This window comes from Rissa tridactyla, chromosome 1 (genome assembly GCF_028500815.1).
Source record: "Rissa tridactyla isolate bRisTri1 chromosome 1, bRisTri1.patW.cur.20221130, whole genome shotgun sequence".
NCBI classification, from domain to species: Eukaryota; Metazoa; Chordata; class Aves; order Charadriiformes; family Laridae; genus Rissa; species Rissa tridactyla.
Genome location: NC_071466.1, coordinates 99,322,127 through 99,349,309, shown reverse-complemented (window position 1 = coordinate 99,349,309; position 27,183 = coordinate 99,322,127). Strand labels below are relative to the sequence as shown.

The 27,183-nt window shown below is 47.2% G+C and overlaps 1 protein-coding gene and 1 long non-coding RNA gene across 9 annotated transcripts in view; both read left to right on the top strand.

Annotated features, from left to right (window-relative positions):
• SLC37A1 (solute carrier family 37 member 1) overlaps positions 1-3,917 on the top strand; it is a 38,754-nt gene extending 34,837 nt beyond the window's left edge. For all 8 annotated transcript variants that reach the window (XM_054181792.1, XM_054181820.1, XM_054181800.1 and 5 more), the window contains 2 exons: positions 644-696; positions 1,316-3,917. In XM_054181792.1, coding sequence (XP_054037767.1) covers positions 644-696; positions 1,316-1,331 — 69 coding nt within the window. In that variant the 3' untranslated portion in view covers positions 1,332-3,917. The remainder of the gene's footprint in view (positions 1-643; positions 697-1,315) is intronic.
• Positions 3,918-9,168: 5,251 nt separating this feature from the next.
• Positions 9,169-11,777, top strand: LOC128916262 (uncharacterized). Its single transcript, XR_008468880.1, has 3 exons — positions 9,169-9,296; positions 9,606-9,691; positions 10,554-11,777. It is a non-coding gene; the product is annotated as an uncharacterized LOC128916262 (long non-coding RNA).
• The last annotated feature ends 15,406 nt before the right edge of the window (positions 11,778-27,183 follow it).

Below are 27,183 nucleotides of genomic sequence, written 5' to 3'. Positions count from 1 at the left end.
TTATAACAGTAAGTCTCTGAGGATAAGGAAGCCCTTAAAAGTGAGAAACCCTGGAAATTCTAATTCTGTCTTTAATTTACATGTGAATTGACAAATTTCATTTGTAAAATCACTTTCTTGGGTACTTTTACCCAAAAGGTACACCTTTTAAAGTGCACTTGAAGGTCCTGATCCTGCATGCGCAAGTAAACATGGCTGACTTCAGTCATCTTGACTAATTGTGGGATTAAAGCTTTTCACACACATGGAGCTGTTTTTCAGAGTAGCAGCTAAAATATTTTTAAGCTCCAAAATTTCCGTCTGCCATGTATTCTTGAAGTCTTGGGTTCCCTCTGCTGGTTTCTTTACACATGTGCTGGTAAAGTAACTTCAAAAAGCCATTCTGTTTTTTACAAAGAAATTGATCTCTCAAGGGCAAAAAGGAAATTATTTTCCTCTTGCCTATTAATTGTGGAAACTCCTCTTCCAAACACTGAGCATCTGTAAATCTTTTTTTTTTTTTTTTTTTGTTAACCGAGTTCAGCATTACAAGTTAATGCTTCAAACAAGGAACTCTGAATAACGGTGTATATCTTATCCTGAAGCTTAGTTTATTTATGTATGTGTATAGATATTAACACAGATACTGTGACTGTTTTTACAGTTCTTACTCCGTCTTATTCAGAAGGAACTTCGGTGTAACGCAGATCATACCCTGTAAGTGTTATGCATGGTTATTGCTCTTTAATAACAGTTTAAAAACACGTTACTAAGCCTCTGCCTCATAATACGTCGGTGTAGACTGAACGTGTTAAGGTTTCTGTATGTCCATTTCTGTCTGGTTTAATTTTGCTTCAAAAGAGTAATCTTGTCTTGATGTTTTCAAATCATGAACATTTTTCTTAAGAACATCTTATTTTGAAAAGCATTTGAAAACAGGTGTCTCTCTCACAGTCTCTTAGTTATTGTTTATTTTTTCCCAAATATGTAATCTTCCTGGTTTTTCATCATGGAGCATCCAGGTGGGGATAAGAAACTTGCTCTGTGGTTTTTTTTAACAGTTTCAAATGTAACTTTTTCCAAAATGTTTCCTTTAAGGAAAGGGTGACTCTGACTTCACAGTGTTTTTAATTGAGGAAAAAATAATCCACTGAATCAATACAGTTACAGTTGCGTAATCAAGATCTAAATTGGGCCCCTCGGCTGTAGTTTTGGAGAAGTAAAATGGACAGAGAATAGAAAAACGCGTAGCAAGGGATGGATCCTGCATTTTGAAGTTCGTGGCTGTTATGCCTCACACCTCAACTTTTCCTGTCTGATTGCTGTTCTTTCCCAGGTTTAAAGAACACTGAGCTAACAGACCGGATTTGGAATATGGACTGCGTAACAGATCAGAGCTCTTCCCTGAAAAAAAACTTAATGGAATGCATTATTCTATATTTAAGAGGTTCTATTTGGTGAAGAATTTTGCACGTTTACTGGAAGCAATGTGAGAAACGCAACTGGTAAATCCCTGAAGCTCTTATTTTTGCACATGAATAAGTACCTCAGGATGGCAACTATTCAGCAGATGAAGAGACAGGAATTGTGGGAAGGTTTTAGCAGCGCGCCTCAACTGAGCCAAAGAGAAATACCAAGTGCCTTTTTATTTCTTTTGATAGGATGTTTTTAATTAAAATGTGGAACTGTGTGTTTTCCAAAACCAAGTCAAAACTTGGAGCAGAAGGAAGTTGAAATAATAACAGACAGTCTAGCAGTGAAATGTCCCAGTGTCAGTGAGCACAGTATGTATCCCTTATGTCATCTTGCGCACATCGAGGGCATTGCTTTATAGAGGACAATACTGCTGATTATTAAGATGCGCTGCTGTTAGTATTTGGAAGCTGCTCAGACAATAATAACCTCACCGTATTATTAGTTTTTAACTACAGCACTACTTCTAATCCCAAGGACAACATCCAGCCTTTTGGTAGGTAATGAAATGGAATTTACTGTTGCGGTGTACCGCAGTTAGCAGTTTTCACAGGCTCTCTGGATGAATGTTAGTCCTCAATTAGGATGGTGCAAAAAAAGAGTCCTAAGCAACCAAAAGTAGATTATAAGACAGAATTTCCAGTGGGGGGGCTCAAATGATTTTCAGGGCATTATAAAGTAGTGGTGCGAACGTCATGTAATTGTTGTGCTGTTCCTTTAGGCTGGGTTGAAATGAGAAGTTGTTCCTTTGGGGTGGTAGAGAACTGTGAGCTGCCGTACTTTAGTACTACAGGATTGAAGAGATGAGCTGCTTTAGAGCCCACTGCCACAGTGATCTCTGGATACTCCCTGGTTTCGGTGCCGGTGGGTGCATGTGGAAGTCATAGTCAGATCAGGGCCTTAATAACCAGAAATCTTTCAAGTGGCTAATTCAAGTGGCACTGAATTCCAGATTCAGAGCCAAAAAATATCAGAAAAGAAAAATGGCCTAGCTGGTAGGTTGTAAGAGAACATTTCAGTAACTAGCGTTACCCAGCAAATAGACGGTGTAATGTCTTCAAAACATATCATTTCTTTGTACAGCTGTCGCCTTTGCGAAACAGATAGTTTCTGTGATTTCTTTTTTAAAGATGTACAAAGTAAAAAGGAATTTTTTTTGTATGAGGTGTTTATACTTAGATCATGAAGGCTAGATAATTTAAACTGTGTATTATTCTCAACTGTATTTATTAAAGCTCTAGGCATATGTCTTGTTCTGAACTGTGCTCTAAGTTTTGTGAAACAATGCAGTAGTCTTTACACTTGATTAACAAAACAGCAGTCTCTAAAATAGTCCTGGAAAACATGGAGGAATGTTCTCATCGGCTGCTGGTGTTGTCCATGTGCTGGCACAACACTTAATTCCCAGGACTGTTTTGTAATTTTTCGGTCTTTGATCAGTTATTTTACTGGTTTGATTCACCACGTGCATTATGCTTGACTTGAACAGCAGAAGGACGTGTTCATTTTTAACTGTTTTGCCGAACAGAGATACAGGGAAGACCTCAGTCCCACAAAGACGCAGGGAGGGTACCAAAGTCCTTGCAAGTGAATGCTCTACGTAGACCATGCCCCTGCAGTTACCCAGATGAATGGTTGACTTCACGCATTTTGAGTAAACCTGTTGAGACCAGTGGGGATACTCAACGTGTGTGTTTGTAAATCTGTGCTGTGTTTGGACTTTAGGCTGTAGTTAAACGTGACAAAGTTCTGCAGCAATGTTACTTGAAAGGACTTCCATCCTGGTGGCATGGCATGCTGGCTCTTGCTTGGCCAGGCTGACTCTGGGGGACTGCTCGCCAGACCAGGGGACTGATTTAGCCTCTGATAGGGGAAAAATAACATTGCAACCCCAAAACAGCTGTACTGGCACAACTTCAATGGCTGTGTGAGGAGGGGGAGGGATGGAGGACTTTCTAGCTGAAGACGTCAGTCCCTTCCCTGCAAAAAAGGTATGTAGAGCTACATACTAGTTTATCGAGATAATTTAAAGTCTTAAACTCCGCTGCGCTCAGATTTTGAGAGGCTGTTCCCTATGGGCTGGAGTCTTAGGTTAAAATGCTTTCATCTGTATTTAACAGTTACAGGTTGTAAAGATATTTAACTGTGTTTTGGATTTTACGTGTTTTACTTGTTGGGGCTGCTGCTGTTATTTATTTATTTATTTGAATAGCTTTTGCACTGCAGTGATTTGGGTATGGGATGACGACAATGTTGGAGGTGCCAGGCTGAGTCCTTCCTTCCACCAGTGGCAGGAGGGAGGTAGGACTCCTGGTGTGTCGACGTCTCCTTCCTTGCTGATGTGCAGCATTTCAGTTCGTCCCAGCTATGAATTTGTTGGAGAAAAAGATGGAAGGTTTTGCTTTTCTTTCTTAACAACCCTAAAGGTCTCCCACGTTGTGAATAAACTGTGTGTTTTGTTAGTATTGGGTGTCGATATCCATTAATCTGGAAATGAGTGAGACTGACAAAATTTTGTGTGTAGAAATGTGAGTGACCAGTAGGTAGAGCCAAATTTAAGTATGACTGCAGGGTTTGTTTGTTGTTTTTTAATGCTGGTTATTGTGAATTTTATTCATTTACCATCCTGTCTTGAATAAAAATAGATTCCTCTTTAAAACGAGAAATGTTGATTACGTCCTCTTTTACATCTCCGTGAAGAAATGCACTATATATTGCTTGGAAGGATAGACAACCCTGCTGGGACAGTGCTCCTATCTCTTGTGAGAGTAATGAAAATGGTTCATTAGGAGAACAAATTAGAACCTTTATTTGGAAAACAGTGCCCTCCTCAACTTGAACATGTGATTTTTATTTTTTTTTTTCATTTTGTGGGATTGTGGGTTGTGCAACATCAGTATTTCCAATCAGCTGCATCAGATGGGTATATTCTGCCTCCTTATTTCAGTCTAGTAGAAAGGAGGGCACTCACCTCAGTCAGGGACTGAGTCCAGCTCCTGCAGCATATTTTTAAGGTGACTTTTTTTGTTGCCTGCTTCGCTTCCCCTTCAATTTATATGGAATTGAAATTGAAAAGCTTCATCTTTTCACTCTACCTCTCATCATCTTGAACATTTATTCTCTTGATTCTGTTATGATGTTTGATGGGATCTGCGTGCCTCTACCAGAGATGCAATGTCCAAAACGGCAGATGTGCTGGGGAAAAACTGCTTGGAAAGCCAAACAATTTCTGGTTAGAAAAGGTGCCTGAGGGCCTTGGACAGAATTTCTCATCAAAATGTGCCCAAAGTGTCTCCCAGGAATAGGCAAATAATAGCTGGAGCATCTTATAAAAGAAGGGAGACTTGGATCCAAGTTTCCGTTCCGCCTGATTTGGAGCAGGAACCTCCAGCAGAGTTCTTGCGCCATCATGAGTGCCCTGGCTGTTGCTGGACACGCTGCAGTGGCGGTTTGTCTCCGTTGTGGGTAGGAAGGGTTTATAGCGTGGGGAAAAGATGAATAGGTAGCAGGGGTGGTGGTGGTGTATTCACAGCTCACTTTGAGGCTTCTTATGCCTCTGAGTTGAGCTGCTAACCTGCTCCGTGCACTGATACACCTATTCCTGCGTGTTTCGCCAGCTGGGAAATTGCAGAAGTGATTTAGCCATCTGCTTCAGGAGGTTATTCCGTGTGTTTCTGGCATAATATCCTTAGAATAACAATGGAAGTCCTCCATGTGTGTTTGTGCCAATGTCACACTGCCTCAGATTTTGGCTGACCTCATCATGTTTACGCTCAGGAATCTGTTTGGTCGCTGCTGGTAGGTTTCTCCAAGTGACTGATGTGTGGGGTTGTTTATGTGAGAAGTGCTGCTCCAAATTAGGTAGACAGAAGATGGTATAAATGAAATCAGAGGATGTTTAGAGCTGTTGGAGGCAACTCTTCTTCATAGGGAATTAATTTGAGGAAGATTGTTTACAATCCTATCAAATGATGAGGCCCAGCATTGGTAACGGTGGTGTTCTCTGGTCTGAATGAAGTTTTATGGCCTGCATATTATACAGGAGGCTAGATTAGATTATTTCATAATTTGTCCCAACCTCAGAGTGTATCTCCTACGATGTTCTGATTGCTGAACTATGTCACTTTCACCTTACAGCAAACCTGTTCTGATTTTTGTCTGCTAAACTAGCCACGCGATGGTATGGCCTCTTCCTCCTGCCCTCCGCTTGCAGGCTGCCGTGCCTGTGCAGGGACCGCAGACGGTTCGCTGGGAGCATCTGCGTGCTCTGCGGCTTTGGTAACCTTGAACTGCATTTTCTGCCACGCTGAGTTAAAAATCTGTCATCCTTAAAGCTAGGGAGGGAGAAGGAGAAGATTTAAGTGCTGGTATGCTTCAGCCTCACATCCAATGGCCTTAACGTTGTGTTATATGTCACGCTGCCTCAGAGTTTATTAAACGCGATTGCTATAAAATCTTTCTTCCCTTTTTTTGTTTCCCTCCTTTTGTTTAGTTTCCAGTTTGGAACAAGGAGAGAATTAGTTAACATCACCAGCTGATGCTTGGGGTTTATTTTTTCCCTCTGTATTTCTCTCTCAGCGTAGTATATACCAGTTACCCTGCTCTGCAGAGAAACTCTGTAAATTGTGAATACAAGAGCCAAACTTTCTTTAGGCGTATTTCAGGGATTGTCTCCTGCTTCATTGTCTGCTTGTCTCCTGCATCGGGAGATTAGCTGTCAAAAAGGTGTTGAAATTCTCTTTTGATGCTGTACTTAACTGGAGGATTCTAAGGATGTTTTCTTCACTTCATGATGATACTGGGGGTGGGGCTTCTCTCCCTCCTTCTCTTATGAAAGCAGCTGACAAACACTTTGCCGCATTTCCACAATGCTCCGTCTGGTCCAGTTTGTTTCAGGCGGAGGAGGCCGCTAAACTGACTTCACTTGTACTGCCATGTAAGTAGAAACATTGAAACGCTGTTAAAAGGCTGATGCACCAGGTAATGTGTCTCACTTAGATGGGATTCCAAAACATTTCCTTCCTGGTGGTTGATTACAATCTTCAGGCCAAGCTTTTCCAGCCGTTCAGAAATGGAAGGCATTTAAGCACTGTTTTCATGAATGATTTACGCTGCAACTTCACGTCATAAGGGACTGTCTTTCTGGCTGAGAGTTGATATATGTGTTCTCTGGTATGCAATAAAGGTACGTACACACGCATCCGTGGAATATCCTTGCTTTTGGCTGTTAAATACCTATCCAGATGTAAATAAATACAAATGAGTCTGGGGTCTTGTTGTGGTGTTTTGGTTTTGGGGTTTTTTTGTCTGTCTTTTATGTCTATCTGCATGTTAGTGAGGTTTTAAAACAAGAAAAAAAGGCAAAGGGAAGGAAAGTACCCATTAACGTAAGTCAGCAAGAAGGCCGCAGTCAAGAGCTTGAACAGATTTGATCTGAAAAAGAGCAAGAGCCTTTTTGTATGAAAAATTGGCTACAGGTAAAGAAAGGAAGGGCAAAGACAGAAAGGTGATTCAATTTTGGAAATGAAAAGAAAGAGGAGGACATCAAGTGATGACACATAATTAAAATGCAGGGTGTAATTGGGATACTGTAGAAATGTGAATGTGGGATGGAGTAATGGTAAAAACGCAAAGATGGCAAAGCCGTCTGAGTTGGCTGGGAAACCAGAGAGAGAGGTGAAAATCAGGTGTTGGGATTAAAAAAGAGGGAAGGGTAAGAGCCACCTGACCCCAAAGATCCTGTGTGCTGAGCGGCATTTCTGGAGCGAGGGGGCTGCTCACCCCGTCTGTCTCTGGTGGGCACTGGGCTTGGGTTCAGGAGGGCCAGGGGGGCTCCAAGGGATGTATCCAAGGGGAGAGGGCTGCCGTGGCTGGATGTGGAGCTGGTCAGCTGCTGGGTCCTTTCTCCCGTGAGGTAAACAGATGCTTTGGCCTGAACAACCTTCCAATTTTTCAATTACGTGAGCATTCATTTGAAGCTTGGCGTTTTTGTGCCCACATCTGTAACCCTTTTTTTTTTTTTTTTTTTTTCTTCCTCTCCTGGGACTGACTGGTTCCTGTGCTTGTAAGAAACGCCTGGGAGGGTTGGTCCCATCCCAGTGCTGGAGCGATCGAGGGTTTCTGCAGGTCCCCGCGGAGCTGTCGCAGGACTTGCATCCAGCAGTGTTCAGTTGATTTTTCGCTTTTTGCCAGCAGCACATTCCTTTGCCCATGTGGTGGCAGGTTGGGCACAGGGCTAGATGAGCAGCTGCAAAACTTGAGGGGGGCTGAAATTTTGGAGGTCCCTTCTAGGCAAGGTGCAGGGCTGTCCCTGTAGAGCCTGGTTTGAGTTGCTTCCACCATCTTCAGGTTACCGTAGTTATTTGAATCTGGGCTTGGGACGAGAGGCAGTGCTTCAAAACTAAACGTCTTAGAACCTAAATTACTCTGATATTTGCGTTTATCATACTAATTGATTTTTCTGCTCTAATCACATTTATAGTGTGCTTTTAAAAATACAACAGAAAAACTTGAACTAAAACTTACTTCTCATCTTTCCTCACCTGTAGAGGTCACTTTCTTACATGAACCTGGCCCTGAACTTGTAAGGTTTCTCCCAATATTGCAGGATGTGGATTTCATATTTGTTAGAAAATCGGCTTTTTGTGGCCTGCCATCTATGACCGAGTTATTTTTTTGTTTGTTTGTTACGCATAAAGATTCACGGAAGGCAAAACCTTGGCGAGGTGGTATTGGATAGGTGAACTGGGGCAGAGCGGGGTGAGGGAAGTTGTTCAGCCTTTCCCAACTGTGAGTACTTTGGCAATTGTACGCACGGGCCGCAGCGAAGGTGTAATCCCTTCCAGCCTTTACTCCGAGGAACTGATTGCCCTTTTGCTTGCGTAGCTCAGGAGCAAGCATTTGGAGAATCCAAAAACTTTATTTAAAGTCCTTGCCCCCTTGGGCACTGCAGTTTTTTTTAGTTTGTCTGATACCCAAATCCTTAACAGGTGGCCTGAATTTCTTAGGTTATTCAGAAACCAGCAGCAGCTCCACGCGTTGAGGTCAGAACTCAAAGCAGCAGCCTGAGTTCATGTGCTAAATCAAGAGGGATACAGATGCACACACACGAATTGCAGCGCAAATTGGGGACAAGCTGGAAGGGCTGGATTTCACTGCCCTATAGGTACGGGGAGACTAGCTCAAAAGAGAAGTGACAAAAGGATCGGTAACTCCTGAATTCTCACCTCATTTTTGTCATGCGAAGGGCAGTCGGTGTAGGCAGCCCGTGTAGCCGAGTGACGTACAGGTAAAACCTGTGGAAGGAGTGGGTTTCTTCTGACTGTTCTGCCAAACAGAGTGATGTTATTTCTGCAGCAGAGGATGGAGTATTGTATGTGAATCTGAGTCATCCTGTTTCGCTGCAGGCCACGTGAGACTTCAGCTTAATAAGTACAGCCGGTTCTGAATCTATTCTTAAATCGCTCTGATCGTCTGGTAGGAAACAGCTGAACACTGCGTTGTTCCGTGGCAGAATTTGCACGTTCCGTTTGATACCGATAGGTGTAACCGCGGCACCCGATTTAGCCATCCCTGTTAGAAGTCTTTATAAAACTTCCTCCCCCTTTTTCCTTTGGTTGCAGCTTTCCAGTTATGTGAAAGGAAGAAAGCACGTTAATAAAAGAACAGAGGAGCGCACAAAAAAATGTATCAAAAGCACATTTTCTCTCCCAAATAGAAGAAAGAGCTGAAATGGCATGCAAGGTCACCTGTGCTGGGATGACCATCACCCCACTGAAGCGTGCGTGTGTTCAGCTCGATGCCAGCCCCTCACTTTCCTCTTGGCTGGGTTAGGGGTTTGGAAGGTAAGAAAGTTTGCTTACCTGCTTGGCGCTGAGGGGACTCCACTACCCCAGCGGGTCTGCCTGGCCGCTTGCAAAATGGTGTGCTTGCTGAAAGCAGAGAGAAATCGTGAGAAACCTTCTGGTTTCCATGCTGTGATTTTTTTACAGCGGCAGTTCTCAAAACAGGGGTCACCAGCCCAGAAAGGCAGAACTGGGCTGACTGACGAAACTGGGGTGCAGATGCCTGAGAATCTGCATTTTAGGGCTGATATTATCTGTATTAGAGCTACATTAGACAAACTTCCCATACGCATCACACTTTGCCCATAGGCAAATCGCGAGACTCTAAACCCAGATTTCAGCAAATAATTGTTTGAGGAGGATGAAATCCCTCTCCAGCAAAGCACCTAGAAACGGTGAGTAAATGAAATCCCCTGAACATTTGGAGTAGAACTAACAGCTCTAGTTCTGGAAACAATTTTCACTGTCATTTGAAATGAGACCTCTTGGTAGAAAGGTTACAGATGATGTAAGTCATACAGTAATGGGGAAAACAAAGCTCCTGTATTTGCCTGCTTGAAATCCTCTAGTAAAACAATGCATTTGTCAAAGCAGCATCTAAATGTCATTTCTGTCTGTCATCGGAAAGGAAATGTTATTCCTAAGCACAGACTGGTTCCTACACACAGTTTTTTCAGCTTTCCCAGGCCCATAAAAGCAGGCAAAATGGATCATTAGCAGCTCCCGCGTGTTCACCTTATGCGTCCCTGTAAACCTCAGGAACTGCCTTCTGCCTTGTTTTTGCTGTCTCTCTCTTTCAAGCACAGTTGACATTGTCCACGTAAATGGGTTCTGCTGAGAACAACAACAAAAACAACAAAAAAACCCATGATAAACTGTCTCACTAGTCTTTTTGGTTTTAGGCCAAAAAATTTGATCTAGTAAGCACTCGGGTGCTGTGTGACTTTCCAACAAGTTTAGTATTCTGTGGCACAAGTCTATTTTCAAGCAAGTTTGTCCAAGCAATTACTTTGTGAATTACAGTTCGATTCACCCGGAATCGAATCCTGGATCATTTCGGAGCCTGCAGCCTTTGCCGGGCTCTGCCTGTGCAGGTGTCCAGGCTGTCGGCGGCCGCTCACACTCCCCGGGGGGATGCGCTGGCTGGTGGAGGCTGGGCCGGGATGCCAAGGGCAGGATGCTTCCATAAAGTGATCCGCGGTGATGGATTTTGTGTCTCAGAAGGACTCGGCCAAGCTTAAACCTCCTCTCTTTTAGAATACGAAGCAGAGCCAGGCGTTGAAGCGGGCAGGCTCTCCAGCAATTGCCTTAAAAGAAACAAGGAGCAGATGCACCCAGAGAGCAGCAGCGGCAGCGCTGGGGAGAAACGGGACTCCAAAGGCACAAGAAGAGCGTGCAGCTCCTCTCAGGGAGTGGTGGGATGTCTTAATCTTGTAGGAGGTTTGGGTGTCCTCATGGGAGGACTCCGTGGAAATTCCTACAAATAATATTCAACAAGGCAGAAACAGCTCATAATGGTGATGTTTTGCGTACTGCAATGTGATGTGATAGGACACTAGCAATATTTAGTTCCTGGTAGCCACCACGTGTCTCTGGGGATGTGTGTGTCGGGGGTTTATGCTGATAAGGCCATACCTTAAGGATTTATAGACTCACGCAGAGACGTGTGTGCACGCAAAGCAGGCACACCTCCCAACAGCAGCTCTTCAGCAACAGGCGCAGTTCTTCAAATAAAACTCCGGTCTCGGTCGCTCACTCTGGGAACGTCGTGTGATTGGGCTGGAGGAGGGGAGAGGGATGTGTAATAGACAAGTAGACCAAAAGCACCATTTTATTAAGAGAAAGTGATGTGTTGCCTTCGGCCCTCCCCCTAGCACTGGCGAGGGTCAGGCACTCATAAGCTCCAAAGTAAGCAGGGCTCGGAATCTCTGCAGGAATCCTGTTTTGTTGGTGAGTGATTCTGGATCCGTGGCTTTCCTGCTGCTCATGGGCACCATTTTCTTGGGCAGAGGGGTGGCGCGGGGCTGATTGCACTGGTGGCAGGAGAGACGGATGGCAAAACGGTGGGGAGCCTGCGCCCCTTGGATAAAACGGGGCAGGGTGAGAGTGTGGAGCCCCCCCAGCCATCGCAGGTGAAGACACCGGGGCAAATAGTGGGGAGCAGAGCAGTGGTCAGAGGGGATGATGATGGAAGAGCAGCAGGAGAAACCCAAAAAAAGAATAAAAATGCAGGGCTAAGGCATGAGGTTGGAAAGAAGAGCTGGGGACAACGCTGTGCCCCTTTTAGTGGGGGGCTGCTGGGTTTTTACTTTATTTCTGTGTGTTTACTTTATTTCCGTTTGTTCTTGGTCTTCTCAGGTTTTTGTCCAAAAACTTGTTTGCTGCCTATGGGAAGCTTTTAGACGGTGGCTGAGAGCCAACGGTGCATTTTCATCAAATATTTGGGCAGAGGGGGAAATCCAAGGAGGGGAAAACCTTCACATCCAGTGTCCAGGTTGTGTGGAAGCAGCTGAAGGTGGGAGGATAAGGATTTAAAAAAAAATAAATAAAATCCAGGTGAATCCAGTGAAATCCATTCAAAGCAGCAGGAAAAAGAAGGAAGAAAGGAGGAAGAGGAGGATGAAAGACTAGGAAGGAGACGTGGCCTCAGCTGTATTGGAGTGTGATGGGAGAGGATGCAGCCGCTAACAAAGCCCCTCTGGAAAAAGTTTCCCACTAAAACCCAGCAGCTGTCACGCTGGGAGCTCTCGAGGACAGCCGTGAGGGTTGTCCCAGGTGATGGTCCCCTGAGCTGATCTCCTCAAATTTGAGGCTAAATACGTGTTGTAGAGCTGGCCTCAACGTGGTGACATTGGGCCCTTCCCTGTGCAGGAGCGAGGAAGGGAAGCTCTGGCCTGAGTTTGCTTTCTTTACCTCTTGCAATATCTTAGACTTGAATGTTCACATCTCAAGACCAGTGTTACTGGTCCCAGGGTTCGCCTGGGGCCACCTCTAAGAAAGGGAGGGTGCAGGAGGGCAGGGAGGTATGGGCTGAGACCCAGCACCCTGGTGTAAGCCTGGGCTGTGCAGGGCAAAAATCGGTGGAAGGTGGAGAAAGGGTAGTGAAAAATCTTTACCAAAAAAAAATAAATACAACTTTCATGTGAGGCACTCCTTCCCCCTGTAAGCTACTTCCAATTTAATTTTTTGTAGCACTTCATTGCTGCCCTTTCTCCTGACCATACTGTTAATTTATGATATTTACTGTTTTCCTCAGGAAATGGAGTCCTATTATTACATGAAAATCTCAGTTCAATTTTGTTTCTTGATGAAAGTTTCTAGCTTTCAAAGTTGTAGAGGAAAGCTCACGTACGTGACCTGAACGAACAGTCAAGTTCAGAAGATAGGAGACAAGTAAAAAGAAAAAGCAGAAATGCGTTATTTGAAAGGAAACGCTAATGATTTCTCACCCAATCTTTTGAGTTTCTTTGGTCATGACCTGTGATTTTTAGAAACGGTGACAATGCTAATAGAGAGAAATAGGGGAAAAGCATCACTGAACTCAACGTAATTTTGGAAACTGCAGGAATAGTTAGAAGTTTCCCCATTTCATACAGCCTTCAGTATTCTGGTAGAGCGGATCAGGCACGCTCAGTGCTACCTGAGGCTTTTGTCATCCTTTTCACACAGTATCTGTGGCTCTGTTCTGGCCTTCCATCCTAACAGTTGAGACTCTTTAATCTCTTTATTGAGAAAATGCGTTTCTGCCCATTAATGGAAACGGGACTGAATGATCTGTGCAAACAGAACAAATATCAGAAAATATGTATGTTATAGAAAAATGTTGTGTATTTGAGGTATTATCTAGCCACCTATGAAGGTCTGTATTTTCATAATCATGTTAAAATAGGTCTAATATTTTATGCACTGCAAAGAACTATGCAAAGTCCCTTCATGTTGACACCCACCCCCTCCCCCCCAGGAATTCACGTGGCTAGCTCTGATTTTTATGGGACGCAGGCATGATGCAGTTGAGGTACAATCTCCCCACCCGGGGTCTGAACTTTGCCGATGCACCTAGCCTGCATCAGAGAGAAGGCCGTGAAACGTTTCGTAGCCATTCCTGCTGACGTGACGGTGGGCCGGCGTTGTAAGGACGAGGCGGCACCCAGGGATGAGTCACGGATGTGGCAGTGATTGCCTCCTGCTCTGCCTATGTCAGGTCCTCGGCCCAGACACAAATTCCCCAGGCCCCACATCTCGTGAACGTGTGAAATACGTTAGGCCAGGCTGGCACCAGTATTAGCAACCCTGCGTTAAGCTTCGGGTTGCCAAGACTTTAGGGTGTCTGGTGGCTGCTTGTCAGAAAGCTGGAAATAGCTGATTTTACAGTGAGTCACTGAACAGCTCTGAGCTGCTCAGATGGCAGTCTCCCAAAACAGGCATCTGAAGTTACTTCGCTTTCCTGCACCACATAAAATGCCAGGCAGTTTTCTTCAAGTCGAGCCATGTATCGCTTCCCTCCCGTTTGGGAGCTGGGGCTGTGGCCCCCGCTCAAGCTTCCCTGCCAAGAGCATGAGCCAGCCTTGTCCAGGAGAGGGAATTGACTTTCCCACTTCTTGGCTATCACCCCTCTGAGTGATCTAGCGGGTGACTCCAGACACAGTTAATTTAATTTTTTTATTTTTTCTTTTTTTTTCTCATCAGCTCTTGAAAGTTCCAATTGGGTCTGCTAATTTCTTCCATAACCTTATGAAAAAGCAGCTTTTTATAGCTGGGCTTTCCCAGAAGCTCTATACCAGGGATCCAGCAACGCTGACTGCGTGTGTCGTTAGCAGCTAGTTAGAGTCTGTGTGCGTATGTATGTATTGCAGGCTTCATACCGTGTGTACATATGTATTGCAGGCTTCATACCGTATACAGCAGTGCCTTGGGCAAGATTGCAAGGCACTCTGCTACTCCTGGCTCCATGCTGATACTTTAAATTAAGGCCTAGGAGCAGATAGCTGGGTTGCAGAGATGGGAGGAGAGTGAGAAATGCAGGGAAGAGGTGGAAAAGGGAGAGCAGAGAGGGAAGGGAGCCTGAAAATCAAGCAGAGAGGTTGCAAGGGAAGAGAGTGCAGCCAAGGCTCTCCGTAGGCAGCCGACAGCACACCGCAGCGGGGCACGGGCCACGGCGATGCCCGAGGTCCTGCTGGCTCCTGGCAGGGAGAAGAGGTCGCCTGGGGAGGTGATGGAAAGCGCTCTCAGCAAAACCAGGACATAGGCGTTGCAGGGCCTGTGCCAAGGACCCGATGCTGGCCCGGCAATGAAAAGAAAGGCTTGTGGAGGCTGAGTTTCCTCCACACCCGGCGGGGAGCAGGGAAAGGCGACGGGTTTGCAGCGCTGGGAGACCTTCAGGAAATCAACTTGGGGAGCTGCCAGGTGTTGCGAGTGCTTTAGAAAACAGATTACTAAAAAAAATGTTGCTAATGTAGAGCTGGAGAAAGAAGGTTTTTACTTCAGTTAGACAAAAGAGGAAAGTCAAGAAATGCCAGATGCTGTAATGGACACATGCTTTCATTAAGTGGAAGGATCGCTGGGGCGGAGCCAGGAGCAAGCTGGGGAGCTGCGCTGCTGCGCGTTGAAGGGCCAAATGCAGGCTTTTAGGGCCCTTATAGACAAATCATATAAAGGTCTCAGTATTAATAATTGGTCACTCTGTAATTAGCATTAAATGTGATCATTTCCAGGACCAGTCATGTGGAAACCTGGCACTGTATAAAAGAAATGTGCAAAGAAACGAGCTAAAATTTCCATATACAGCAAGCCATATACCTTCCATAGGCTTTTGGAAAGGAGTGAGAGCTGGACTGAAAATGTCGGTCATGCTCTCCGACGGGCACGATGGAGGAGCTTACACTGGCATGGCCATCGGTTCAGCTGTTAACAGCGTAACCGCCATGAAAAGTTAATTCCTGCATAGGCTCGACCCTGACTTACATGTTTCTGGGAGAGAAAGATCTAGAAGCAAGAGTGGTGAAACACCAAAGACGGTGAAAGGAGGGAGAGAAGACTGAGTGAAATAGGGAGGGGAAGAGGAGCTGGGGGAGCGAAGGGGAAACCCTCCCAGCTCCAGGGGCAATCGGGTGTTCCGGTAGGTTTGAGGGAAATGGCATGGAAAGGTAAAGCAGTAAGACAAGGCCCTGTGGGAACGTGGAGACAGACAGACATGTGCAAGAGACCTTCAGCTGAAGGAGGGGACCTGCAAGGGAAGGGATTAGTGGGCAGAGGAAGCAGCTGAGAGACTTAGATATGGAGTAGGTAAGGAAAAAAGTTGATTTATTTAAATTATTATTCTCTGCTTTTTCTTCTAGGCAAAATTTTTTCAAAATGTATCGCCTTCCTTAAAATACTTGGCTTGACTCATACTCCGGCTGCCCATCCCTTCAAAGGCCAGGCTGCACCTTCCCGGTCTCAGTGGACCAGGAAGCATTTCCAAATAAAACCCGAGTCCCTAATTAGCCCCCTTCACAGGCACCAGCGTACTTTCTGTGCTTTGCACAAAACCTAAGGTTTTTCCCTCCCCAGTCTCCACCACGGGCACCTCTCCCTGCCCCTCTGGTGGGGGGATGAGCTATTTGGTGTTGAGTCCAGCCCTGCGCAGCCTCCCCAGGGCACAGGGCAGGGACAAGCACCGCAGGCAGGGCACCAAGAGGCCCATCGTGGAGGGCAAGGAGAGCCAAAGTACGGGAGAGAGTCAGGAAACACGATTCAGTGACGACTGGTGGAAATGCGTTTCTCTGAGGAAAAGTGAATGGGGGATTATTCACTGAAAGGTTTAATTTACCTGGCTTCCCCCCCCCCCATCTAAATCCCTTTGAAGAATACTGCCCCGCACTCCCCCGGTTTGGATGTACATTTGCAAGGAGCACTTGATTTCTTGAGCAAGAAAGCTAGGTTTTAGAGAGGCTAGGGGTCATGATCTGCAGTGGGTGCCACCGCGTGAGCACAGCTACTTCAGGACGGGTGAAGCCATCCCTGGAAACCCCATCCCATGGCTGTAAATAGGTGACTGTTGTTGAGGGGGATGCTTCAGAGAAAGGATGGATTTTGGGAGGCTATTGCAGAAGGATGTTGCCACCTCGAGATGCGTCTGAGAGGGGCAGCTCCTCGGAGGGGCCACACAAGCTGGCAGGCCATGGGAAAGGCAAGCAGAGGCAGCGGCGGTGCTGTCCCTGCCTTGTCCTTGACAGCTCACTGCCTCCGTCCCTTGCAGCTGTGAGCAGGGGGGACAGAGCGGAGGGGGATGGTACCATGTCACCCCATGCCAGCCCTGCATGGAGAGTGGCTGGGGCAGCCCTCTTCATCCCTAAAGCTTTACACTCTCCCTGTAACCATGGTTTGCAGCAGGGGGGGATCTCGACCTGTGTAAAGACAGTGTGGGTGTTTCGTGCCTTGACAGCAGTGAGCCTGAGTGCAAACCGCGTGTGATCTGAATATCCTACAGTTACACCTTGGAAACCCTAATAAAGCTGCCTCTGAACCGCATACATGGAGCAGACGCTGGGACCAGGAGACAGAGGCACCTTTTTTACTCCTTGGGAGAAGCCGCTGGCGTAAGTGACATCTGGCTGGGGCACCGCCAGATCGGCGGGCCAAAGGCTCAAGCCCCACAGCCCTCTGAAAGCCACATCTAGTTTTAAGGGTTGTGTGTACAAAGTGGTGTGTGTTGGCCTCAGTAAACAACTTAGCAGAGAAGGCAAAGCAGAGCTGTGCAACACTTAATGTGCCGCCTGCGGTCTGGGAGATAATAGCTTAGTGCTGCCTGTAGCTGGTCAAAATGCTCCTTTAAGGCATTTTTACCAAATGATGGAGAAACATCGCCTGGCCGTATTGCCAGGATTTGTCCCAGCTGATGAACTGTTGAAGGGTTGAATAAGATAGGATAATTTTTCCAAGGCATTTTTGTCCCATGTTGCACAGTGTATAATGAAATAAGGAGATTCAGGAGGGTTAAACCAGCTAAAGGAAGGCAGCCATCTCACGGAGGTGCACATCCCCTTTGATGAACACCATCTTTTGTTGCCTTTGAGCTTTTGTAGATTGAATTCTACATGAAAAGTTCTTGAAAAGTGCAGTAGTCAGCAATTTTTCCAACAAGTATTAATGTAATTAAGGGGGGTGGGATGTGTGCTGGAGCTTAAGAAACACAATTTAAATACACAGGGATAATAGATATGGCAAGAAGGATGGACAGGCAGGAACAGGATCATCACCTGGATTTATGAGCCTGTCTTTTTGCTGGCTGGAGAAGCTGGTCGTTTTTTTAAATAGAAATCAAAAGGTGGATGCTCACCGGTGTGATATTCTGATTGTTAGATGTTTCAGTGATGTGTGATCAAATCCTGCAGTGACCTCGTCTGACTACTCGTGGAGTGGGTCATCATGGGGGAGATCTCAGCTTCCTCCTCTACAAGACCAAATGCTCCACGTGCATCTCCCAGTGTGAGTGCTTTTGCTGCCTCCTTCTAAATGGCTGCATTTTTGTTGTCATGGCCATCTTCCTCAGGTACCTGCTGCTTGTCAAGGTCAATCAAGTCACTTGGGAGTGAACCATAGTAAAACAGGATTAAGGCAATGCTTGGCAGAGCAGGGAATGAAATGATCTCTTGCAGAAGTCCCGACCGATGCACAGAAGGAGTGGGGTTGATGTGGAAGGGCTGTTGCAGTGAGAGAGGCTGCGCCCACCTCAGAATAGCCATGGGGATAGCCTAGAGCACAGCCTAGGGGATTAGCCTCCAGGGTAGCTTACAGGATGGCCTATGTGACAGACTGCAAAATAGCCTAGAGGATACCATAATGGGTAGCCTTCAGGACAGCTTATGGGACAGACCGTAACATAGCCTAGGACGCAGCTTACGGGATAGCCCCACTGTGGCAAGGGTTCTCTTCTGGAAGACCAAATGCCTGCTCCAAGCTGGCAGAGGAAGGACGTGAAGCAAAGGCTTGCACCTCCCAAAAGAGTCACCTTGCTGCTCACTGGCTCTGAGAGCATCAGAAGTACCACTGGCTTTGGTCCGAAAGGCCAGCCTGGCTCTTAATTCCACACTGGCTCCGACTTCCAGACTGGCTCCAGGACCTATTCAGCCCTGCCGGCTCTTAGGAATCCTCTTCACCCAGGGAACGAGCCCTGCCCGAGTGTTGCAGGGGGCAGCCGAGGGTGCACATCGTGCTGTGCCATAGCCCATAGGGCCACACTGGCCTCCTCTGCAGGTCAATTGTGCCTCACTCATGTCACAGTGAGGGCCTGGGGTGGGCAGGGAAGGCAGGACCAGCCCCACTGCCAGAAGCCCAGCTCTCCCAGACTGCAGCGCAAAAGAAGCCGGGAGATGGTTTTGCAGCTCCTCCATCAGAAGCCGCAGAAAACACCCAGAACTAATGCTCACAGGACGAGCTGTTTCCAGCCGCTGTGCGTGCTTGCAGCCCATCAGGCAGCTTCTCCCCTGCGAGGGCGGAGGAGATGCTGCCTCGAAAGCTCTGTCCCCCTCCGTGACCAAGCGTCACCCGCCGCCGCTGCTTTGGCTCCCCGCAGGCGCAGGCACTGCAGCACGGCACAGACATGCAGCAGATGGCATTTGGCATCCACTCAGAGAATCAACTGTCGGATGCTTTGCTCTCCCTCCCGGTTTTTGGCTGTGTCTTCCCATGGGAGATGCCTTTGCCAGGATACTTCACTTACTTAAATAACAAATTCCTTTACTCCGGGGGTGGCACAGAGGGTGTTGGGCGAGAGCATAGGCTTTATGCTTTCTTCATGCTTCTGGAGCTTGCAGAGGAAAAAAAGTCGCTGCTTTTTCTTTCCGTCCTTGTAATGGTAACAGGAGGGATGTGGAAATTAAGCTGCCGAATTTGAGCTGAGACAGTCCGAGCCCCGGCAGCAGCGGGTGTCTGAAAGGACACTCCCAGCACAGGGCACAGCTGGGAGCCTGTCACACCGTTTGCAGGGTGCGGGCAGCTCACCAGAAGGGTCGCCACTAATTAATAATTACGGTCCTATTTCACCACAAAACCAAATGACATCTCTCGCCAACCCGATGAAGGAGGTTTCCCCCCCCTTCTGGGGGGATAAGTACCACTTGGTGTTGTGTGTAAGAGGAGGTGGTCAGCCCCAGGGTCAGAGCCACAATGCGGATGCCCAGCAGCTCCCAGCCCTAAAGCCAAGAGGGGTTGTTGCTATGGGAATGGAGAGGGCACTTGCAGACAGCATCTGGAGCCCGTGTCTTTCCCTGTCCGAGGCAGCTGGATGTGGAAGGAAGCAAAACTAAAAGGAGGTGGCAGAGAGAGACAGAGGCACAGCAAAATGCATGCATGTTAGAGGAGGGACCTTCCCAGAATGAGAGTACAGTGGGATACAGAAGAGCGGGGACACCAAACTGTCAGGCAGCGGTGGCTCAGCTTGGTAGCATAAACCTTATTTTCTGCTCTGTTTCACACTGGAAAAAGGTCCAGTGAAAGCCCAACAGTAACAAGATGGGATCTGCCTCCTCAACTTACCGGCCCAAGTGTATTTATTTGGATATTGATGGAAGAATTCAAAAGGTACTTTTGCTGTTTTTCACAAAGTAGTGTCTCCGGACGCAGCAGTGGCTGCGGGCTGTGTTTGCTGCACGACCTATTTCTGTAACGCGAGTTAGACGCGTGTTTGCATTCCGCGCTGTGGCGGGCTTCACGTCTCTTTTTAAGGGGAGGGGGGAGATCTTGAGTGGCTTCTGTTTTGTACACGGATGTTTATTTAAAGGGGAAGGGGAGGCTGGCAGCAGGGGAGGGCTGGGCGCTGCCAGCTCTCGCTGCCGGTGTGGGGATCCTTGGTTTAGCAGCCGTGTAGGCTTCCTCTGCGGGAGTAAAGTCGCAACGTGTTTACAAAGTTTTGCCTGTGGAGAGGTTTTCACCCAAGCATTGGGAGCTGGAAAGCACGGCGTGCCGAGTAATTTGGAGATTGCCTGCCGGAGTGGGGTTTAGCGATGGGCATTTTCCTATTGCCAAGCTGACCGGCAGGCAGGTGCCTGGCTGTTGTGCGATGGGGGTGTGCCGACACATCGCCGGGGGGCTGCAGGGTCCCTTTGCCAAGTTGTCCGTAAACGGCGATAAATGTTAATTAAAACTTTCGCTTCCATTAGCCTGCCTTGTTTGCTTAACCACGGTTCACAGCACAGGGGAAACTGCGGGAGAAATGTGCTCTGGCTGCAAGGGAGAGCTCGCACACTGTCGAGCTGACAGCCCACTGCTTTTGAACAGAAACAATGCCGCTGCATTTTTGCAAGTCGCTTTTTTCTTCTTTTTGTCAGCAACTCTTTGGCCGCAAACCAAGCGCCCTTTTTTTTTTTGTAATAGAAAGCCGCTGCGGGGCTGAAGAGCAAGTAAATTCTGACTTGCAGAATTCAAATCTCTCTCTCTCTCTCTCTCTCTTCTTCCTGCTCTAAATTTTAATTTCACCCAGCCTCGCCTTTTGTTTCTGCTTTAAGAAGAAACAGCAAACATACCCTTTCCCTTCCCTTCCCATTGCTGTATGAGTGACCGCAGAAACGAGGTAAAGGGAGAGCCGATACTTACAGTCCTGTCCCACCACGCACGCCTCCGTTGCCTACAGTCCCCTCTGACACTGCCCTGGAGACCCACCACGACTGCCAGAGTCCTGTCCCAGGAACAAGACCTCGGATAATCCAAATCTGCGCCAGGTCCTCCACAGCAGGCTGCTCCTCTTCATACACCTCGGGGCTTAGATGTGACGGTGGTCCCTCTGCCGCCCTGGGCTCCTCTGTATCTGTGGGCAGAAGCGTGCCGGCTCTACTGAGCTGAAGACGCCGCTTCTCTTTTGCCGGGGCTTAATGAGTTGGTTGCCTGGTAGCCCTCGAAAGCAAGGCTTGTACGGAGCTCTCTGGCACCTTTACTGTTCAGTGCAAAAATGTTTCAGTATTTTGAAAGGGTGGCAAATGTTTCCGTACATGTTGGTAAAGCACATCGTCTGTCATCTACTCTGTTTTTTTAAAAAAGTAGCATTTCGCAGAACCAGTCTCTGGAGAGTAATTTTGACGCTAAAAATGCAGAAGAGGCACAAACACATGAGCAAGCAAATGCAAACCCAGGCGGCAGTAAGGTTTTTTTGCTAGATAAACGTTATCTGTTTCTTTTGTCAGATGTGAAATTCCATCTGTGCAATGTTTGGAAGGATTCCTGCAGTAAAAATGCCATGTAAATGGGGTTCACCCAGGGGTAAGCAGGGCATAGCTCAGATTCTCATGCCTCCTCAGTAACAACTTCATTAGAAAGAAAAAAAAACAAAAAAACAACCCTTAATCTTCCAAGGAATGCAGTATTGGAAGCTTCTAAAGGGAACTCGTTAAATCAATGCTAAGCTACTCGTCAACCCAGTAATGAGGTATGAGCTTCGTTATAACAGCGCTTGTTGAGTTTGAAAGCGCTCAGCTCCAACTCGCAACTGGCTTGCTGGACACCGCGGAGTCATGCAATAGAACTGGGCATCCCCCCATAGCCCCATAGCACTAGCTGCGATGGCAGGTATTCACAGGTGATTCTGTGTGTCCGTGGCCTCATCCTGAATTTCCACCGGTGGGGCCGCAGGGCGTGCTACTGGCTTTGGGAGAAGGCGTCTTGCCTTGGCACTGGGGTAAACGAAGGGGCGCAGCAGGCGCAGAGAGCCACGTGCCGCCTCCCCCGGGAACCTGCGCGTTGCAGACGAGCACTTGAAAGTGCTCTGCAAACGGGAGCGTTGAATTCAGCTTAAGTAGGTTTGTGTGTCAGCGGGTCCAGAGGGGCACAGCGGGGAGAGCAAAGGAACGCGGTGATCGCCGGAGGAGAGTTTGCTGGCTTTGGAAGCCTTCTCAGCAACTCTTGAAATAAAGGAGGCACCAACAGCAGGGGTTGAACGCAGGACCGTGCCTGAGGCCATCATGTCCCAGAGGAAGGGCTTAGGTCCATACCTGCAAGGCCAGCGCCATGAACACCCAGGAGTCCCGTGGCCTCCTGTGGGAGGCTGGGAGCAGAAGGGATCCCAGCTCGGTGCCGCTGTGCATCACTCCTTCACCACACTGGGGAAGCCTAGTTCTCGCCTCAATAACATCCTCGGCTCCTGCCCTTTTGCCTCAGCCCCATCCCACCTTCACCCACAAAGGCTCCCAGTCATTTGTCACAGATTGATAAACTGACCTTTCAGAGGCATGGGCAGTCTTCACCAAAGCTGACCACAGGGACGGGCTCTCCTCCAGCGGGCAGAGTTGTCTGAGCATCTCCCCATGCTTGGGCAGCACGGGCTCTGCTTGGGAGGGACATGGAATAACCCACCCCGACCCAGCAGACACCAACCATGGAACCCCCCCACAGGCACCTGAGTTCAAGATCCCCAAAGGGGTGGCTTTTGTGTCCACCAGGGGAAGGCTTCAGGCTGCTGGTACCTGTGTCCTGGCCAAGGGGCAGGGGATGGGGGTGGCCACCTGCCAAGCTAGTGGAGGTAGAGCCAAAGGTGAGGCAGGAGATGAAGGGAAAAGCTGTGTCAGGGCTGCTGGAGAGGGAAGATCAAAGGCTTTGTAGCATTACAGCTGCATGCTGAACTGGGGCTCTATGCAAACCGGCTTCAAAGAGGTCACTTGTTCTTGGAGCTGGTTGAAAAATGAAGTTATGTGCTTCCTATCTAGCACCTACATAAAGGGGATGCACGCCTGGGGGAAACAAGCACTACTCGGTTTATTTATTTTAAAGGATCCTCTCACCTGGAGACACCCAGCAATTCATTACACGTTTGCCTGGACACACACCTCCCTCTGCACTTCACACGCATGGCTGGGGCTTAGCACACCCGGGAAACACGTCCCTGTCCCACCCCTGCCACAGCCTGGTCTGCTGCCAGGCACAAGAGAAGGCGGTGGGATGGGGGAAGAAGCCATGGCCGTGTTTCATATAGGATAAGGCGATCTTGCAATACCACCGTGGACGAAGAAGTCTCAGTTTTTTCTGGAGTGCCACTAGATGGGGTCAAGCACCCAAACCCCCAACCTGCCGGCAGAGAAGAGAGGTTTGCTCTGACAAACTTAAGCTGGATTTGGAGTCTTATTTTCCTCCATAACATTTTAACCCTTTGGCTGCATTTTTAAGAAAAATTCCTATTGAATCTGTTTCAAATTAAAAATCCACCATCAAGAAAATGTTCCCCAGCCCATGCCCAAATTTTTTCCATGAAGACACTACTGGGGAACGTTTTCTTTTGACCTTTGAGATTTAAATGGTAGCAGACCCAAACCAGCCAGTGGCTATATGCCCAGATGGGTGGCTTCATGCCTCTCGTTTTCAAATGTCACAGGTAGTGGCTTTGCTCACAGAGCTGTAAGGAGTTCCTCTGAGAAAAATGCTTAATTCAAGAGGATTTCTGTTTCCAGTGTCTTACTTAGCATCACATTTGTAAAAAGAATGGAAAGTCCGAGGGGTACAGAGCCTGAGCTGATTGGAAAAAAGAAAAGGACTGCTGCCTTTGTAAAGGATTCAAGGAAATCACTTGGTGGTATTTTCTTTCTCTTCAGAGAGCAAGTAAAGAATTTTGGAGCCATTTTGCTGGCTGACTGAGTCATTTTGGATGCCAAACAGAGAAATAACCTTAGTTTTTTCTCAAAGAAATGTATTGAATTCAACTTTCTGGGGGTCTACTGTACTGACCTGTGGAGCAGGACACTGATCCATCCACCGCCATTGTTCCTCTTAGCCCAAGGCCCACGATGAACAGTACAAAGCTAAGACTGCACTTTGGTGCTGTGGTTATTGCATTGAAATGTCAGCGCATAGAAATCGTTTCTGTCATGTGAGCTTTTATTTTTAATTAGAGCAACAGCAACTGTGGTATAAATGCAAACCCAACAGATTTTTCCAAAGCTCGCCATGCTATTTTTAACACGCCAAACTGGATTCAGATTAAAAACAAAACACAGCAGAAAAATAACGGTATGATGATCAGTTCAAGGAGATTAAATATTTTTGCATCCCCGTGACTCTCTTGGCACAGCAGGGCAAACATGCTCTGTGGTGCCCATGGACCCAATTCCCTGTCTGTTTGGACCAGGGATTTAGGGCAATATTCTTTCAGCTGCTGGCCATCGGACGGGTGCACAGAGAGGGGGGTTCACAGGCAGTCAGGACATGGACACCTCCGGGGGCCACTCTGCCTGGCCAGTGTTCGCAGGTTCATCCTGCACATAGAATCATAGAATGGTTTGTGTTGGAAGGCACCTTAAAGATCATCCAGTTCCAACCCGCCTGCCATGGGCAGGGACACCTCCCACTAGACCAGGCTGCTCAAAGCCCCATCCAGCCTGGCCTTGAACACTTCCAGGGATGGGGCATCCACAGCTTCTCTGGGCAACCTGTTCCAGCGTCTCACTACCCTCACAAAGAAGAATTTCTTCCTAATACCTAATCTAAATCTCCCCTCTTTCAGCTTGAAACCATTACCCCTCATCCTATCACTACACTCCCTGATAAAGAGTCCCTCCCCATCTCTCCTGTAGGCCCCCTTCAGGTACTGGAAGGCGGCTATAAGGTCTCCCTGGAACCTTCTCTTCTCCAGGCTGAACAACCCCAACTCTCTCAGCCTGTCCTCATGGCAGAGGTGCTCCAGCCCTCTCGTTGTCACATGGACAAGCCGATGCCAAAACTCTCTTTAGCATGGTGAGGCACACATATGTTTTCGTGGGATCAAGGCCATTTTCTTAGTGCTGGCAGATCTCTGTGGGCAAGGGAAGGTGCTTGAGTCTGGCCAGTGGTCTCAGCTCACCTTGGCTCTCTGATTTTAGCTGGCCCGGGTGAATTCAAGGCGGCTGCTAGATGTTCTCATTGTAAAGCAGCAAGAAATGGACAGCGGGTTCCTAAAACTCCATCATGTTACAGGACATAAACATTTTAAAGAGTAAAAATGGCTTAAAACCAGACTTTTAAAAAAGTGAGAGAAAATGTCATACTTGAGGCCTTTCTCTCTCCTGCTCCCCCTTCTCCTTCCTCCCCAGCGAGGGCTCTGCAGAGTGTTTAGAGAGCCAAACCATAATCCTAGCACAGCTCTGTAATTCCAGCATAGCTCCATAATTCCCCTGCAGCCATCACCTGAAAAGGCTTGTTTACTGCTGTTTATCTTTCTGAAGTCACATGCAGTCTACTATAATTATTACAGTTTGTGCTCACGTTAGCCAAGACAAAGCGTAGGCCTAACGGTCTCCAGCTAGCCTTACCTATGGATTCAGACAAGCCAGCTGTAGCAACCTATGCTCCTCACATACAAACTCTTCTGTCTTAATACAAACAAGACAAAACCATTTTGTTTCTATCACCTTTCTAGTGAACTGCAAATGGGCCTTTCACAGGCCTCTCACCGTACCTGCTTTTCCTTACTCCCTTAACTGACATTATTACCCTTTTGACAGTCCTGTATTATCAAGCCTGCGGTAATGTCAGGCATTAATTGTGTGAGTAGTTTTGAAACAAGCAGCCCAGCTTCACTCACATTTAGTGAGGACATTTGGTGCTGAAGCATCCTTATTATCGAGTTTAGGAAACATTTCAAGCTTAATGCATTTATGTGCTACAGGGTTAATTGCACTTAGTACTCCATTAGCAGCAATCGTGTGCCGTTTTTGTGTTAAGTAAAGCCAGAGTATAAACGTTTCTGTTATTTGTCAAAGCTTGAAATAACTTTTATGTCATCTGCTGCAGAAAATAAGAAACTTTCAGCTCAAGCCTCTCACAACCAGCCTTGCTGGTTCCTGGTTACATTCTGCCATTAATCATTAGTACCGAAAGACTGAATAGTAGCAATATGTTCCTTAGTATAGTCACCAGGCTGCACAAGGCTCTCTTTAATATAACCTGGATTCCTCTGCAACCCCAGTGACTCTAAAAAGTCATGAGATCATTCCTTGATCATAGTGACAGAGCCAACCCCTGCCATGCTGTCCCTCTCAATGGGCGTCCAGGATTGCCCCAAGGGTCACACGAATGAGTGTATCGTAGATGTTTTCTCTTTCCTGAAAAAAGAAAAATCGCTTTTCCCATAGTGCTCTGTTCAAGGATGTTACAAGGATGGGAACTGCAACTTACCATATAGCCACGTGCTTTGGGATCCTGATACGTCAGCTCTGTCTGGCAGCTTCTGTTTCTCATTTTAGGGTAGTGTATATAATTGGAAACTAATGGGATTCACCCCACTTAACTGTTAACCATAGACATCTAAAAGTTAGTGATGACTGCTCCAAGCTAGTCACACAGTTTCCCTGTAGTCACTGGGGAGGTGGGTGGTACCTTCAGAGGATGATTCATCCCATCTTAAACTGGGTTTTGGAGACGTGTGGGCTGATTTACCCTCTTTCTCTACTGGCAAGAGAGGGAGTCTAGCAGCGCCCCATGCGTGAGATGCCAAACTTGTAGATGTTTGAAGTTACGTCAGGTGAATCCCACCCGTACATTTCACTTAGGTGTCGTGTTGAAATGAATGTTGTTAAGCCACATCACTGCCCGAAGGTTAAGTGTGAATCAGCAGGACTGCAGACCTCTGGCTGTTGGAAGTAAAACATCTACCACACTCCTCATCCTCTAACAGAAGCGGTGTTTGAAGAGCTCGGGGGAGCCTTCGTTTTCACTCTCAGCTGAGGGCTCTCACGCTTTCGTCCCCACACATGGCAGATGGCAAATCTGGAGTACTATTTTTAATACTGCTAAACATTTGAAGCTCAGATAAATGGAGTGGTTTTCCTAATATCAGCTGTTAATTGGTGCGAGAAATAAAAAATAGGTATTTTGGATATACCTGGGCTCATGCTATGCCTGTATCTGAATTCAAAGAATGAGAAACCTGGGAGATGTTTAGATGTGGGGTTCTAGC